Source organism: Choloepus didactylus, chromosome 20 (genome assembly GCF_015220235.1).
Source record: "Choloepus didactylus isolate mChoDid1 chromosome 20, mChoDid1.pri, whole genome shotgun sequence".
Taxonomy (NCBI): domain Eukaryota; kingdom Metazoa; phylum Chordata; class Mammalia; order Pilosa; family Megalonychidae; genus Choloepus; species Choloepus didactylus.
The window spans coordinates 44,342,848-44,359,870 of record NC_051326.1 but is presented as its reverse complement, the minus strand read 5'-3'; the positions used below and the strand labels follow the sequence as shown (position 1 = coordinate 44,359,870).

The window sequence follows — 17,023 nt, the reverse complement described above, 5'->3', positions numbered from 1 at the left end:
AGTTGCATTTCATTTTATGCTACCACTCACATTGCTAAAGGCCATGTCATCTTCCTTTGTCAGTTTCTATCCCTTGGATTTTCTCTCCAGTGCATCCTTTTCAAAGTATACCCATTTCGTTAAGTTTTCATGTGCAGTTTTTGTGGCTTAAAACTCAGAACATCCTGACATGAAAAACTCATTTTGCTTTGTTATTTGTTAACATATATTTAGGATAATATTTGACATTCTATTTATTAGGAAAATCCATCCATACAGATTAAAGAATAACTGGAGGAGAGGGCAGTGAGAAAGTACCCTGAAGTCTACATGATTAAAACAATGAAAATGGTGTATTTCCACATGCAAAAGCAGCACAGTATTTCTGAGGAAAGTCTCTGAAAGTTCTTAAAGAAAACTGCTGTTCAATCTGTCTTCTCAGATGATGCTAAAGACTTCTCCAGAAGATGCTTATGTGTGTGCCTTGTCACTGAATATAACAGCCCTTACACTTCTACAGACTGTGTATGAAGATGTGTCTGCTTTGCATTTTAATGAAGGGGGCCTTGCCTGAATTCAGATTAAGAAGCACTTTTATCAGTTCTTTCTTTCAAGATAAAGAGAAGTAATTAATTGTAATAGAAAACCAATTAATATCTAAGAGAGTATTAGGAATAGTTCATCCTTGCTGTAAAAATTAAATAATACCCTGCACCATGGCAAATATATCTAATGAACTTTAGGTGGCTTCTAAGAGATATTTAATATCATTTTCATCTCCAAATGCATTTATTTTTCTTTGGCTGGTTTAATGTAAAGCCAATGTGTGTAAAGCTCTTAGGTGCAATGCCAGCTTGGCAAGCAGGAGGGGATGGGGGAAATGGCTGGTAGACAACCCATAGTGAAGGTGATTTGCACTCAAGATAGATTTGTAACCCTGGTGTGTCTAGTCAATTGATTTCCTACAATTTACACCCAGTGTAAATTTTTTTTATAAAAATTATAATAATAACAGCTATTCATTATAAACAATTTAAGAAAATACAGATGAGTAGAAAGAATAATCACCCATATTGCCCCGCAAAGATACCCATGATTAACATTTTTATGCACTTCTCATCTTTTTCATACACACAAGTTTTCTTTACAAATATATTCCATCTTAGTTTATATATAATTTAGTATCCTGCTTGTGTCTTAACTTAGCATGATAAAGTGAGCATTTTTCCATGATACTTTGACCTTTATAAAATTTATGGTATGGCCGCATTCTGTCCTGTTGAATCATAAATTACTGAATCATGTCCCTCTTGCTGGATTTTTAGGGTTTTTAAAATAATTTGTAGCTGTTATAAATATCTCCACATAAAAATATCTGTGTGCAAAACGCTCCCCTGCCTCTCCTCACTTTGCCTTCTTTTCTTAGGCTAAGTCCAGAAATAGACCTGCTTGATCGTAGCTTATGCACATGTTTAGGTTGTAGACCAGATGCTGATGGCAGACCAGAACCCGCTTATGAACTCCGGCTTTCTGTTCCTACAGCTGTTCCGTACACCAACTACAAAAAAACACCCCCGCCGGTGCCCCCTCGCACCACCTCCAAGCCGCTGATCTCGGTGACGGCCCAGAGCAGCACCGAGTCCACGCAGGACGCCTACCACGACAGCCGGGCCCAGAGGATCTCCCCGTGGCAGCAGGATGGCCGAGGCCTCTACAACTCCACCGACAGCCTGGACAGCAACAAGGCCATGAACCTCGCTCTGGAAACGGCCGCTGCTCAGCGCCACGCCTCGGAAAGCCAGGGCAGCTCGGCGCGCACCGGCGACAAGGCGATCCTGGCGTCCAAAGCCGAGGAGTTCCTCAAGAGCCGGCGGTCCTCTATCGGGATTCAGGTAGCCGAGCACCAACCCGTGTCCGTGTCCAGTTGCCCCACCCGATTCTGTGAGGAGCTTAGAGTGAGACGCTTGTGCCTCACTGGCTCTAAAATCCGAACCAGCCGCCCGGGGTCCTTAGCATCCATTGCGATCCTCAACAGGGCCGTGGAACATTAGAGAAGGGTCTTCAGTCCATGCCGCCAACCTGCAGGGGAAATGGAGTAGACGGGTGAATCAGTCCCCCTGCAGAGCTAAACGAGGCTCGCTGCTCGTGCACCTTCCCCTGCCTCCGGGGAATATCCTCCCTAGAGCCCCAGCCCGCCACCCCCAGCATTTTCTAGGGGAAAATGGCTATTTGGAGAGTGTGGAAATATGGTTATTTTGATGCTTAAGGAGGGTGGGATTTGGGGCTGAACTCTGTATTTTCAAACCCATTCCAGTCTGGCCTCTGAACAGTTGAGTGGGGGGAATAAAAGGTATTGGGAATAAAAAAGTAAGAAGAAAAGCATAGTCTCCTTTGTTCAAAAACGAGGGATGCTCACAGTTACTTAAATGGGCTCCTAAAAGGCACTTCTTCACAGATTACAGAGCACTCCTTAGATGTTTAGTTATGGCCACAAATGCTGCATCCTGAACAGTGCTGCAAATTGCATTAGACAATGGAGGGTTGACTCGCAATCAACTTAGGCCCCCAAAATGTGTCTCTTATATACAATTTGGTGGCATATTTGCTCTACCTTAGAAGAGAGTGTCTTGGCTGTCTTCAGTCCGCGATCCGCACCTTCTTTTCATTCAGCAAACACATTTTAAGTGCATATGAGGTGTGAGGCATTGTGCTAGGAAAAAAGCAGCAGGATTTCAGGTTACTTCACCCATATTCAAATATATTCTATCAAGGTACAGCGTTAGAAGTTTTTCTTTAGCCAACAAAGTTGTCTTTTAATTAATCTATGGTGAATCTTCCCCTAAAGATTTTATTGACATAATTAAACAGGGTGGTTAAGAAAGTCTTTGCTGACATGGTTCACCTCTTGCTTCCTTTTACTCCTCCATTCAGCCTGCATCCAGCCAGAAGTTTTTAAAATCAGAATGCTTAATTGTCACTGTGCCTCAGCCAGGGAAGAGGTAAAGTGGAACCATAGAGAGAGAGAGCCGTGTCTGGTGCTCGGCACCATGGTGAGGTGCTCTGTGTTCTGGATGTAACGGGGATGTGAGAGTACTGTCAGAGGAGCAGGGTGGGGAGACTGCCCAATTTTATAGGTCCTCTGAACCAGGTCTCCACAGTGTGGCTTCATTGTTTTGTTTAGGATTCTGAATTCCCAGAGCATCAGCCATACCCAAGGTCAGATGTAAGTACCAAAATATACTCCAAAGCCAACTACGCATGAATTTTATTTTATCTCCCTTTTTTGGATTATTCATACAACTGCTCTTGTCACTTCTCACTGTCCTGATTCTATATGCCAGGCACTATGCTAGGTGCTCTCATATTATCTGATTGATCCCCTATAATCACCCGATAGTATATAATGAGTAATCTCACTTCAGTGATGAAAAGAGGGGGTTCAAAAAGTTAGGTGACTTGCCTGAGGCCGGGACTCGCTGAGATGATAGAGCCACTAAGTGGGAAAGTCAGGGTTCATACCCTTATCTCTCTGCCTCCAAAGTCAAAGACTTGGGAGGTTCCTGAATTTCACTAGGCCTATTGAAAATTCCTAAGGTGTTCATGTCACTTTCTGGTTTTCTAACCTGCCGTCTTCTGCATGCATTCTCTAGGCTGCCCACCTCAGCACTAAACAAGGAAATATGAGTTAAAACATCTGAGCCCATGAAGTTAAATGGGAACATACTTTCAGAAACCCATGAAATTATATTATCATACTGGTAAATGATGCTTTCACTTCACTTCTTGCTTTCACTTCACACTCTCTCAACCCCCTGACACCTTTTATTTATCTCATACCCCATTCTGCTTCTAGCCCTCATGCTATTACCCATGTGACTTCTGCCTAGAATATACTTCCTCTCCACATCCACAGCCCACCCCCCACACAACTTCATCTTCCCCTTCCTAGAAGCCTTTGTTGATGCCATGCTCCAAACTGTAGTTGTTCTTTGAAAGCTGGGGCTATACCTTATGCATCTTGATATCCCCAACACCTAGCACAGTGCCTGACACATAGGGAGTGCTCGATGAATGTTGGATAAGTGATTGAATGAATGAGTGAATGGATGAGTGTTTGGTTACAGATAAATATGAATGCAAGTATACAAGTGGCAAACTAATTCAAGTGTCTTTCATTGCAGTAAAAAAAAAATGCACAATGTTGTATGAGCTTCTAACTTAGCAATTGTCAAAATAAAGTTCATTGAAAAGTCAAAGGAAATACAGTCAAAGAAACTCAAGTATCAGGATAAAGAAAATAGCCAAAGAAATTAAAGACAGATGATTTTAGGAAGCCAGCCCAAAGATAAAGCAGCAGAATGAAATGGTTATTTTATTTTAACCCATGAAAAGACTATCCGTAGTTACCTCAAAGTCCTTAGAAGAATGACTAAAGACAACTTCAGTGTTGTTTCAAGGCACAAAGTAAAAATTAATTTTTTAAAGCTTATGGACATTTTGCTGTGTCCTTGACTCTCCACCACATGCTTGTTTAATCTACATAATAACCCTGTGTGCTGGTTGTTATTATACCTAATCTGCATAATATCCCTATGTGCTGGTTGTTATTATGCCTAATTTATGGATGGGAAAACTGAGGCTCAGAGAAAATATGTGACTTGCCTAACAGTTCACAGACATTAAAAGTGGCAAAGCCAAGATTCAAACCCAAGTGGGTCTGATTCCAAAGCCCAGATTCTGTTCTACTTTCCAAAGAGGAGAAATAAAATGGTGGAATGATTTAGTTCTCTCAGTAAGCCAGATCTGATTCTCATTCCATGAACCTTTAAAGGTAATAACTCAGTCTAGTCCCCTCTTTTGGAACACTGAATATGTGTCATTCTGTCCTACAGCTTTTTGAAAAGGAAGATTCCAGCATTTAATGGGATTAATTCCTGCCTGATTGCTCACTGATTTCCCAGAATCACAGCTAACTAGTGAAACTTGGATGGAGTTTTGTCTGAGCACAGACAATAGAAAATTTGCATCTTACAAATGTTGCTTTTACTACTGAAGAGAGCTTGTGTTACTGAATGAACCTTCTGTGGAGCTCACACCCTGAATGAATCACTGATTTGTGAGGTTATAATTCCCTAAGTTTACAGTACATCATAAGGCATTTTACAATCAACTTCTTCAGAATTTGAATTATAAATGTGGGGTTCTGTCCAATGAGAGAACCAAGCTGCTAGTTCCCTCTATCCCTCATATCCCTGGGAGATCCAACTTGTGAGATTAGCCCTGCGTAGCAGGAGATGTGGACAGCTCCCTTCAGAGCCTCTAGTAAAATGACACAGCGGAAGCCTTGGGGCTCACAGACAGTTTAGGGTGAGGAACCCAACAGAACTTGCTAACAGGGTTCTGAGTTTCCTAAATAGATCTTCTGACCTAGAATCAATAATCTGACATGCCTCACTTTTCTGCATTATGATTTTAGCATTTAACTATTTTCTTTGGGTTCACTTTTGTTTGCTTGTTTTGATCAATCTGTTGTTTGTCTGTTATTGCAGAGTTTTAAATTTTCCATTGTGCATGTAAATGTTAGTGAAACTCCTTTGAAAATGTTTACTGTCCCAGATACTGCAGCTTTGTAAAGGTGAGCCCTGGTTTCATAGTCAGGGACCCTTCAATTCGATCTGCCTCATAGCCCCGTCCCTAAAATGGGGACAATTAATACTCTTATATCACCAAATTTGGGAGAACAAAGGGGGACAACATGTGAAAGCCCTTGTTATTATCCGTTTTAAATGTCCTGCCTGAGATGAAAAATGTGTGTTACCCCCTAATCCATGTACTCTCTCATTAGCACTAAATCATTTCCTCTTTACCAGACCTTCCAGATTCTGCCCTTCAGTTATGCTCAGGCTGTAGCTTTAAGCATTTCACGGCAGCAGGAGTCACAAATAATATTTAACTCTTAGATATATAATAGGTCTCTGAGGGAAATAAAATGACTCTGTATCAAAAGCAACATACCCGCCTAGCTATGTAGAAGGTTTTGAATGCAGAGCATAAAATGAGCTTGATTTACAGAGCAAAGATTTCGTATTTGAGCTCTAGCAGAATATGACTCATGAACAGTTCCCACCATAAGCACCAGATTGATGATTTCAGGGTCAGTGCAGAAAGCTGGGCTTAGTCTGAGGCCGATTTGGCCTTATCCTTCATGGCAAACCCAGGCCCCTGCAGGAGATGAGGAACCAGGGAGTCCAAGGATCTGCCCCCTTCAGCTTCCTGACCTGTCATTACCATAACACACCCCTGCACACACACACACACATGCATACTCACACTCACTATCAGTCTAACGCACACCAGTCATATCAGACTCCTTGTTTCCAAAACAGATCATGAGTCATCTTTTTTTCTTCTCAGTGCCTAGCAGTTACTTAATAAATAGTGGATCTTCTTGAAATGAATACATGCTTATATTTTTCAAACTTGTAAAATCCATTTATGCTTCTAGCCACAATTCCCTCTTGAAAAAAGAGTTTTTTGAGTTTCCTTACTTGTGTGCTTTAAAATAGTAAGTAGTTCCTTTCCTTTGTTCTAAATTTGCTTTTTTTCCCTCTCATATAAAGCTTCTCTAACTCCCAGTTTTTCTGAAATTGATAAATATTTAAGCTCATCCTGGCCCATGTTTGATTTTATCAGATTCCCCCTTAACTTTCATCTTCCAACTTTAACGAACTCCATTTTTCTTAGAAAGATTTCATATGACGATCACTGTAAAATCTGTAAAATTATCAGATGTTTATTCCTTTAATTTAATATACATATCATGATGATGATCCTAAAAGTTGAGGTAGGATATACAAAAAATTAATATTTACTGGGACAAACTTACATGAATCAGGCTTCATTTTTTTGTTGTTGTTTTATGTTACTCTCAATTTTTATATACAGAACCTAAGACTCAGCAAAATTAAAGAAACTTACCTAAGAGTCCTACAAGTAACAAAGTCTGGTTCCAAAGCTCTATTTTTCTGTCTCACTGTAAAAATAACATAATTATATTAGAGAAAATTTGGAGACTGGCTAAAAGAAAAAAATCCTCGTCATATTTTTTGTATTTCTTTTTACTCACATATGTATTTGCAAATATGTGTATGTTTATATGTGTATACATAAATTTTGTAATTTTAATGTACATGCTATTTGTTAATCTACATTAAACCATAAGCATTTTTATATTATAATCTTTGTAAACACCATTTTAATAGCTGCATAATATTGTCATGAGCAAGCTTTAATTTACTTTACATTACTCTTCTGTTACTTTACCATTGCCCTATTTTTTCCTGTTTTTCACTTTAAAAATAATGCTGCAAGCACATTTATCAGAATGTATGATAATTTCTTTGGGCTAGATTTCTAGAAGTGGAAAAGTGAGACAACATTATGAAACTTGTTATAATAAAAAATTAGTGCTCCTTCCATTACATAATCTCTCTCTCTAAAAGTATACATATGGATTGATTTCATCCATTAATGTACCTATCAAACTTAGCAATATGTACTGAAATTTTAAAATGTAGTACTTTTAACCTAGCGACCACATATTACATGAATGTATTCACAAAGGTTTGCAGAGACACACACATGCACATAGATATCTATATTGGTATCATTTATAATAGCAGAAAACTGTAAATAATAACCAAATTATCCATCCATTGAAGACTGATTAAATAAATTAAGTTATATTCATATAATGGAATATATGCCATTAAAAAACAAGGTAGCTCAATATATAATGACATAGGATGGCATTTAAAATGTTTTTTTTTTATTGTGATCCTTTTATGTAAAAAAAATAGTAACAATCTCCATGCCCTGAAATGTAAAATTTAATAAAGCCATTATTCACTTGAAACTAGGAAGTAGGATTAAGTAGGTTAGGATTTTCACTCGAATTTTTCTTCCTCCCATAGTCAATTTTTGTCTGCATGTGTCAAAAAATGCAACACAAATAAGGTACAACTTTTATGGATGTGTTCAGAATTACACCAATAAAAAGATAGCTGTATCTAATTATTCTTCATGACTCAGTAACTAACTGGGAGCTCCAGGGTCTTCATTTGACTGTCTTTATTCTGGCTGTAGAAAACTAACTGGGAGCTCCAGGATTTTCATTTGACCGTCTTTATTCTGGCTGTAGAAAACCGTCTTTATTCTCTCTGCTCGTCAGTCAGAGAAGTCTAGGTTTGAATCCTAGCTCTGTAGAGAACAAGCTGTGTGACCTTGGGCAAGTCACTTAACTTCTCTGATTCCTCAACTCTTAAAAGTGGCTAGTAACAACCACAGGGTTGTGAGGATTCCATGAGATAATACCAGATAATGCACAGTGCCTGGAGCATCACAAGCATAAAATAAACATTAGCTATTATTATTATTACTTCTATTGAGCTACAAATTTGATTCATGCTGGTTTTGATAGGCTTAGCCTTATGTCAATTACAAGTTAAAATCAAACTTTTTAAGTACAGCTTTTCCCTCACAGCTTATAAAATTCAGTGTCATAATTATTTGTTTAACGGTTTGAACCTTATTATTCAAGCAATTTTTACTATTTTTAAGACAAGATATGTTTTATAATTAGGTTATGACATTTCAGATTGGGGTCAATTTTGATACAATAGGTAATATTTTGGTGAAAAAAGAGGACAGTTGAGTGCTGTGGAATAATTTTTATGACTTTAACTAACCTTTGGTTTCACAGACTTTTTATACTAAGACTTTTTTCTTTAATTTATTGTCCTAGCATTCCCTCATGTGATAACTTTACACTTTTGATGATCACTAAAATCTTCATGGGTTTTGGAGAACTGTTCAGCAAATATAGCAACAATAAGGATTCTCTGTAGAACACGTGACTTCTGCTCTGATCTAACTCAGTACTTCAGCTAATGTGACAGCTATATGTAGATACAGATGGAGAGATTGCCTTGATGTTTCTGATAAAATGCTTAAATCCCTTTCTGTGTCTTTTTGTATGTGGATGCAGCCATCAGTATAATTCTATTAAATTGCTTATTTGTTTTGTTAGCTATGTTTGGTTCATGCTGTACTCACTTTCTTCACTATAGGATGTGCTAAGAGCTTTTAAGTCCTATAATAATGCAGTCCAACAAAGCCTGTTTTGTCTGAGCTGAACTAAGCAATTTTATTTGCATACATTTAAAAGACAGAAGTGCCATGTTGAGTTGAAGTAGTTATGTAAAATTTGGTGAAGCACAGTTCCAACATAATTATGCCAATATGAATGCATTTCCCTTTCTTTGTGATTTTACTGGGTCAAGTGCATCTCTGTATTAATTAAAGAATGCATAATTAATTACAGCAAATGAACAAAACAAAAAAAAAAAAGAGAGTCCCTTACCCAAATCTCACATTTCAGTTCTAAAATAAGATGTTTTGTGTTGAAATTAGGTGGAAACAGCTACAGACTCTGACACAGAGAGCCGAGGCCTGCGGGAATACCACTCTGTTGGCGTGCAAGTAGAAGATGAAAAGCGGTAACTCAGCCCCCCTTTGAAATATATATTTCCCAAGCAAGAACTATTTGTTAAAAACCTGATTTCAAGACTTTAAAGCATGCTGACTGTCACTGACTCATGCCATTTGTGGAAACAGGGCCATATATTTATACTTTTCAATTTACATAGTTCAAGTATGAATTAACATTTACCTATGTCTTGTTTCCCCAAGAGGCAAGGAAATAATTCTTCTTAAAGTAATTTACCACTTCTGAAAGCAGAGTGGCTGCTAGCTCTGAAAGTCAAAGTCCTTTATCCAAAGGAAAAGAATCGGCTGAGGGCAAAGCAAATGCATGTTTTCTCACCTGGTAATGTTAAAAGTGAAAAAGAAAGACAGAAAGAGAGAAAATAAAAGAAGCAGCGCCTTAGCGATGCCATTGAATTGTTTCACTTGGAAAAGAACTACCTCAAATATAAAATATAAATAGAAATCTATTATAGTAATGTTATTTTTGTAACAAGGGTAGGATAATAATTTTATTTTATATTTTAAATAATATATATTGTAAATTTCATAAAAACAAATTTTAATGAAAGCATTATCTCTTGAGCTTTAAATGGCATCTAATACATAAAGTACTGGGTGACATTCCTCAGAGTGAAGGGTTTTAGAACCCAACCTGTAAAGATTTTGACCACAAAGAAATTCAGACCACAAATTAATGGCTTCCACAAACTTTCCAAGTAGACCTTTTTGAAACTAGATGTCTTTTGCACCTGGGAAACTGGGCTTGCTGCCTTCCTTCCTGATCAGTGGCTCATTGTCATCTCCTTTGCCTCCAGCAAAGAAAATAAGTGGCAAATTCATTAACCATCTGTACTCACATCTGTGTGCCATCTGTGGATTCAGTTGGTGAGGAGCCAAAACTTATACCTACAATAAAGTTTGGATGTCCCTGTGCTCGTGCGCACACCCAACACACACACACACACACACACACACAGAGTGAGTTCTCACCTAACAATATCCAGTCTCCAATTATTGGCTGGTTTCCTGCCAATCATTTCTGTAATTGGCTATGTGGAAATGGGTGACTCACATACATTTGGGATTCATCAATTTGCGTAAAAGAGCTCGAAATAATATTTAGTTATTTAACTAGGAGAGGAAGCTCATGCCTTGAAACGTGACCTGGATAGTCATGAAAACTCACTATGATACAGACATTAAGTACATAAAAGAAGCAACATAAGGCATCATTTTATATATATTTGTATATGTCTATATGTACGTGTGTATGTGTATAAATATATGTGTGTGTATGTGTATATATGTATGTGTGTGTGTATATATATATATATACACACACACACAGACACACACATACATACAACAGAACAGAAATTAAGTAAACTTGTAGTATGTTTCTGAAAGGAAAGGAACCATTCAAAGATAATGGTTTAATAAAGTACATTGACACTTGTATCATTTTTAGTATCATCCAATAAACTTCAATCTGAAGTGGGCATTATTTAGACATTGAGACTTAGATAGATGTTAAAGTTTCATTATTTGCAAAACCAAATGTTCTTTCATAGGTGAAACACCAAAAATTTTAAAAGGAGTTAATTTTTTTCCTTGGGCTGTTAGTTGTTGCAGTTTGGGCTTGTTCTTTAAGGTATATTTAGGACTTTCTTGCACATTTGAAGTTATCCTAGAAAGCCTACCTTTTTGTCTTCTTTCCTCCTTTTTCTAGACATGGACGTTTTAAGCGTTCCAATAGCGTAACTGCTGCCGTTCAAGCAGACTTGGAGCTAGAGGGCTTTCCAGGACATATTACTATGGAGGACAAAGGTCTCCAGTTTGGCTCATCTTTTCAGAGACATTCAGAACCTAGCACTCCTACCCAGTACGGAGCGGTAAGAACTGTGCGGACGCAGGGACTCTTCAGTTACAGAGAAGATTATAGGACCCAAGTTGACACTTCAAACCTTCCCCCTCCTGACCCTTGGTTGGAACCGTCCATTGAGACAGTAGAAACTGGAAGGATGTCTCCATGTCGCAGGGATGGGTCGTGGTTTTTGAAACTGCTACACACAGAGACAAAGAGGATGGAAGGCTGGTGTAAAGAGATGGAAAGAGAAGCAGAAGAAAATGATCTCTCAGAAGAAAGTAAGAACATGGATTTTCTGTATGTTTTTTAGACTGCCAATTTTTCAGTAAAGCAAATGAGCAAATGAAAATATTAATGGGGAAAACGTTCTTAGAGATTTGAGTAAATGAAAATAAGTGTGCTTTCTACCATCCTGGTCAATTCTAAGATATAAATAAATGAAAAGAAAAGCAGTCGCTTTTATTGAAGGGGATCCTTGTTTTTGAGATAAGTTGAGTACGAATATGAATATGAATAAGTTGTGCTATCAGTTTTCTTGGTAGCATATTATATCACATTTTCCGCTTAATTCTGTCAGCAAATTAACTTGGGGCATTGGTTGTTTTCTAGAAGTTTTACTGTCTCATTTTATAAGAAATTGCTTTAGCACAATGTGGAAGAAAAGTTGATGACAAGTAAAGGATTCAACCAGTTAGCTACATGATGCTGTACTATCAATTTTCTGATGATTGGGTTAAGTGGAAACATATGTGATTGCCCTTGACCATGTATTAGCAAAGCAGACCTGCTCTAAACACTGTGGTTCAGATAGGCCTCTGCTTCTCTGTGTAGAAAGGGACAGTATCCTGTATTCTCCATTCCCTTCCCATTTACCCAAGGAAACCTATCATCAGGATTTTTCAGAAATGGCATCCTTTATAAATTTCTGTATGTGATTTCTAAACAAATACTACGAAGAGAACCAAAACTGTAATTGTAAACTACGTGGGACTCACACTTATCTTCACCAAAATTTCACAAAGGCATTTCAGAATGTCTTGACTTGACAAATCATGGTGTCTTTAGAGTACTTCTTTCTTTTTCCATGAATTCCTTTGTGTATTTATTAGATCACTATAAATGAAGTTCAGAAGGATTGCTGATGTCTTTAGGACTTGGCCCTTACATTGTATTTCTAGATGACTGTTGAAATGGAGTATGTCAATAATCTAAAAATGGAAGTATGATGATGAGATTACATAGACTATAAATTACTAAGCACAATAGCCTCAGAAGCTAAGAAACCTGAGAAAATAATTTGTGTTGATATTTAGCTGTTACAACTTATGTTATAATGAAGAAAAGGAAATATTGCCTTTAAATGACTAATTCTGTTCTTAAACATTTCTCTGTTAATCATCAAATTCTAAATATTCATTACATGCCTTGACATTAGACACTTAATATTTTGGAGAAAGTGTTGCCATGGTAAAGCTTCAAACCTTCTCTCGCGCAGCTCTGCTGTGCCTGCATTTCTGCCTGTGGCTGATGAATACCAATGTAACAGCATCCAAATTATTCACATAACATTTGTTTAAATGTATGATCTGTTTAGGGTACATTTAATGGAGTGATTGCTCATAATTCTGATATTTAAAAATCCCTCATTTTCCACAGCATTTTTCTGCTTGTCAGTATATGTTTCAACTGGGCAAAATCATTTTAATTATAATGTGGATTTATACTCTTCATCACAGAGATAAGGCACAGAAAAACTAAATTGCCTCAGTTTATGACAAATTAGAGTTTAAATTGTCAGCCCCATTTTCGTGTATGCTAACCAAGGCAGCCTCAGGCTGGGTGTCTTTACTCAGGACTTTGAACATGTCATAAGATCTGAATGTCCATCAGTCAGGTTATATTTTCTATTAGTGATTCCTCAATAAAACATCTTTGAAAATGAGGAGAGAGAAAGAAAATTCAGAAAGAGGTAATATTTGTCAGGTCTTAGCCCATAATTTTATTCTGTCTCATTTGAATTTATACAAAATTCAGACACATTCAAGAAGTTCTGGTCTCCCTTTGCATGTTTAAGAAAATAAGACATTGGTCTTTGCTGTGTTTATAACACAGAGCAATACTTGCCTTATTATGATTTTCCATATTTAATGATTTAATGTATACTCTTTTGTTGCTGTTGTTCATTTTGTTTTAACTTTTTATTTTGAAATAATTAAAAATTTGCAGGCCAGTTGCAAAAATAATACAAAACCATACAGAGAACTCCAGCATACCTCTACCCTTTGAAATACCCAGATCCACCAATTTTAATCCACCTTTCTTCTATCATTCTACCATCAATCTATCTAGCTCTCCATCTATCTGTCTATTTATTTATCTATATTCTGAATATTTGAGAGCAGGTTGCACACACCATACCACTTGAACACATATTTCCATGTACATTTCCTGTGATCAGGGATATTCACTTATGTAATCACCTTAAGTGCAGTTTTCAAGTTCAAGAAATTACATTCATATATAGCTTCATTCTGTATTCCAAGTTTTCCTTATGTCTCAATGCTATTCCTTTTCTCCTCTGTTCTTAGATCCCACCCACTATCATGTATTGCATTTCAGTGTCATTACCTCTTTAGTGTCTCTCTTTTTTTTAAATTGTGGAAATATACATATACAACATAAATCTGTCCATCCCAACCCCTCCCAAGCATACCATTCAGTGGGATTAAACATATTCACAATGTTGCAGTATCCTCCCCAACACCTATTACTAAACTTCTCCTTCACTCCAAACAGAAGCCCTGCACTCATTGTGCCTTAACTCCCACTGTCCCTGTCCCCACCCCTGATAACCTGTATTCTACTTTCTGTTTCTATGAGTTTGCATATTCTCTCCTAATTTCACAGTAGTTACCATGGTTCTTAATTTTAATATCCTAAGTCTGTAACAATTTTGTTTGCTTTGGGGCCAGCTTAATTTCTGTAGCATACATCAACTGTTTTCCTAAAGCCTTCTGCCCCCTACCTTCATGTAGTTCTTGTCACACATTGCATTTTTATACATTATGAGCCCAAAACCATTGATTTATCATTAGATTTTAAGCATTTGCCTCCCAGATCCTATAGGAAGTAAAAAGTAGAGTTACAAATAAAAAACACAATACTACTGGTATTTATATTTACCCTCATCGGAGATCTTTATTTCTTCATGTGGCTTCAGTCAATTGTATAAAGTCCTTTCCTTTCAACCTGAACAACCCCCTTTAGCATTTCTTGAAGGGCCAGTCTAGTGGTGACAGAGTCCCTCAGCTTTTGTTTATCTGGGAATGTTCTAACTTCTCCCTCATTTTTGAAAGACAGTTTTGCCATATACAGAATCTTTGCTTGGCATTTTTTTTGCTTTCAGCACTTTAAATTTGTCTTCCCACTATCTTCACACCTCCAAGGTTTCTGATGAGAAATTGGCCCTTAATCTTATTGAGGTTCCCTTGTACATGACACATTGCTTCTCTCTTGCAGCTTTCAGAATTCTCTCTTTGTCTTTGGCATTCAGCAATTTGATTATAGCATGGCACGGTGCGGGTCTATTTGGATTTATCCTGTCTAGAGTTGATTGAGCATCGTGGATGTATATATTTGTGTCTTTGGTTAAATTTGGGGCGTTTTCAGCCATTATTTCTTTGACTATTCTCTTTGCCCCTTCCTCTTTCTTCTCTTTCTGGGCACCCACAATGCATATTTTGGTACACTTGATGGTGTCCCACAGGTTCCTCAGGCTCTGTTCACTTTCCTTCATTCTTTCCTCCATTCTTTCCTCTTTCTGCTCCTCAGACAGGATGATTTCAATTTGCCTTATCTTCAAGTTCACTGATTCTTTCTTCTGCCAGCTCCAATCTGCTTTTTTTTTTTTAATCTTCATTTTATTGAGATATATTCACATACCACGCAGTCATACAAAACAAATCGTACTTTCGATTGTTTACAGTACCATTACATAGTTGTACATTCATCACCCAAATCAATCCCTGACACCTTCATTAGCACACACACAAAAATAACAAGAATAATAATTAGAGTGAAAAAGAGCAATTGAAGTAAAAAAGAACACTGGGTACCTTTGTCTGTTTGTTTCCTTCCCCTATTTTTCTACTCATCCATCCATAAACTAGACAAAGTGGAGTGTGGTCCTTATGGCTTTCCCAATCCCCTTGTCACCCCTCATAAGCTACATTTTTATACAACTGTCTTCGAGATTCATGGGTTCTGGGTTGTAGTTGGATAGTTTCAGGTATCTACCACCAGCTACCCCAATTCTTTAGAACCTAAAAAGAGTTGTCTAAAGTGTGCATAAGAGTGCCCACCAGAGTGACCTCTCGGCTCCTTTTGGAATCTCTCTGCCACTGAAGCTTATTTCATTTCCTTTCACATCCCCCTTTTGGTCAAGAAGATGTTCTCCGTCCCACGATGCCGGGTCTACATTCCTCCCCAGGAGTCATATTCCACGTTGCCAGGGAGATTCACTCCCCTGGGTGTCTGATCCCACGTAGGGGGGAGGGCAGTGTCCAATCTGCTTTTGAACACCACCCCCCCCCTGAAAATTTTTAATTTCTGTTTTTGTGCTCTTCAGCTCTGTTTTATTCCTTTCAATAATTTCCATCTCTCTATTGATCTTCTCTTTGTGTTCATCTGTCATTTTCTTGATTTCCTTAGTTCTTTGTCCATGTTTTCCTTTTGTTCTTTGAGCACATGTAACACCATATTTTTCTTAAGTCTTTGTCTGGAATGTTTGAGGTCTGATCTTCCCCATTAATGGTTTCAAAGGAAATAATATTCTCCTTTGCCTAGGCCATTGCTTCCTGTTTCTTTGCAATGTCTTATAATCTTTTGTTGAAACCTGGACATTTTTATATTGTAGTGTGTCATCACTGAAAATTAGACTCTGAGGTTTCTTTTCCTTAAGCTTGTATGTAGCTAAGGTTATGACAGAGATTTCTTTGAATGCTGGGAGCTAACCAAAAAAACAAAAAACAAAACACCTTTCTCATTCTGTGAAAATTGACCTATGCAGGTGCTGTTTTTCAGAACTTATCCATACAAAGACTTTGGAGAATAGCTCCAGGCCAAAGTGGAGGGGCCTCCCTGCTACTTTCTGCACAAGCATCTTGTCTTGAGCATGCCTTTGTGGCCCTCAGAATTCCCTCATTTATACAAATACTCTTCAGATGTCCCTCTTCCCTAGAAAACAGTTTCCCCATGGTCCCGGGCATTGCACTGTATGCCCTACAGCCAGCAATCTCATGCCACAGGCAGCACTTGACTGCTTTCCCGTGGCATACTTCAGGAGAGCTCAGTAATTGCCTTCTATACACAGGACAAGTTCTGGGACAGAGAGACCCTCAGGCCACCACCAGATAGTTTGGGCCAGACAGCCCTGCTCTCAGTATGTACCCAAAGGTAACCCATGCTCCATCGGGAACTGGGACCAGAGATCCACACTGGGAACACCTGAACGGCTGCACTACCAGTCGATAAGAGGATGGGGAAGGAGTCAGCCTAGGAGACACATTTTTAAGTGACCTATTTCTTGATGAGGCTCTTGATACTGCAATCCTTCAACTGTTCTGGAGCTTT

General features: G+C 38.0%; 1 protein-coding gene across 2 annotated transcripts in view; it reads left to right on the top strand.

Moving 5' to 3' along the window:
• Positions 1 to 17,023, top strand: part of DLGAP2 (DLG associated protein 2) — a 666,966-nt gene that overhangs the window by 632,641 nt on the left and 17,302 nt on the right. For both annotated transcript variants that reach the window (XM_037813208.1, XM_037813209.1), the window contains 4 exons: positions 1,522 to 1,871; positions 3,161 to 3,202; positions 9,451 to 9,536; positions 11,255 to 11,670. In XM_037813208.1, the coding sequence (XP_037669136.1) occupies positions 1,522 to 1,871; positions 3,161 to 3,202; positions 9,451 to 9,536; positions 11,255 to 11,670 (894 nt within the window). The remainder of the gene's footprint in view (positions 1 to 1,521; positions 1,872 to 3,160; positions 3,203 to 9,450; positions 9,537 to 11,254; positions 11,671 to 17,023) is intronic.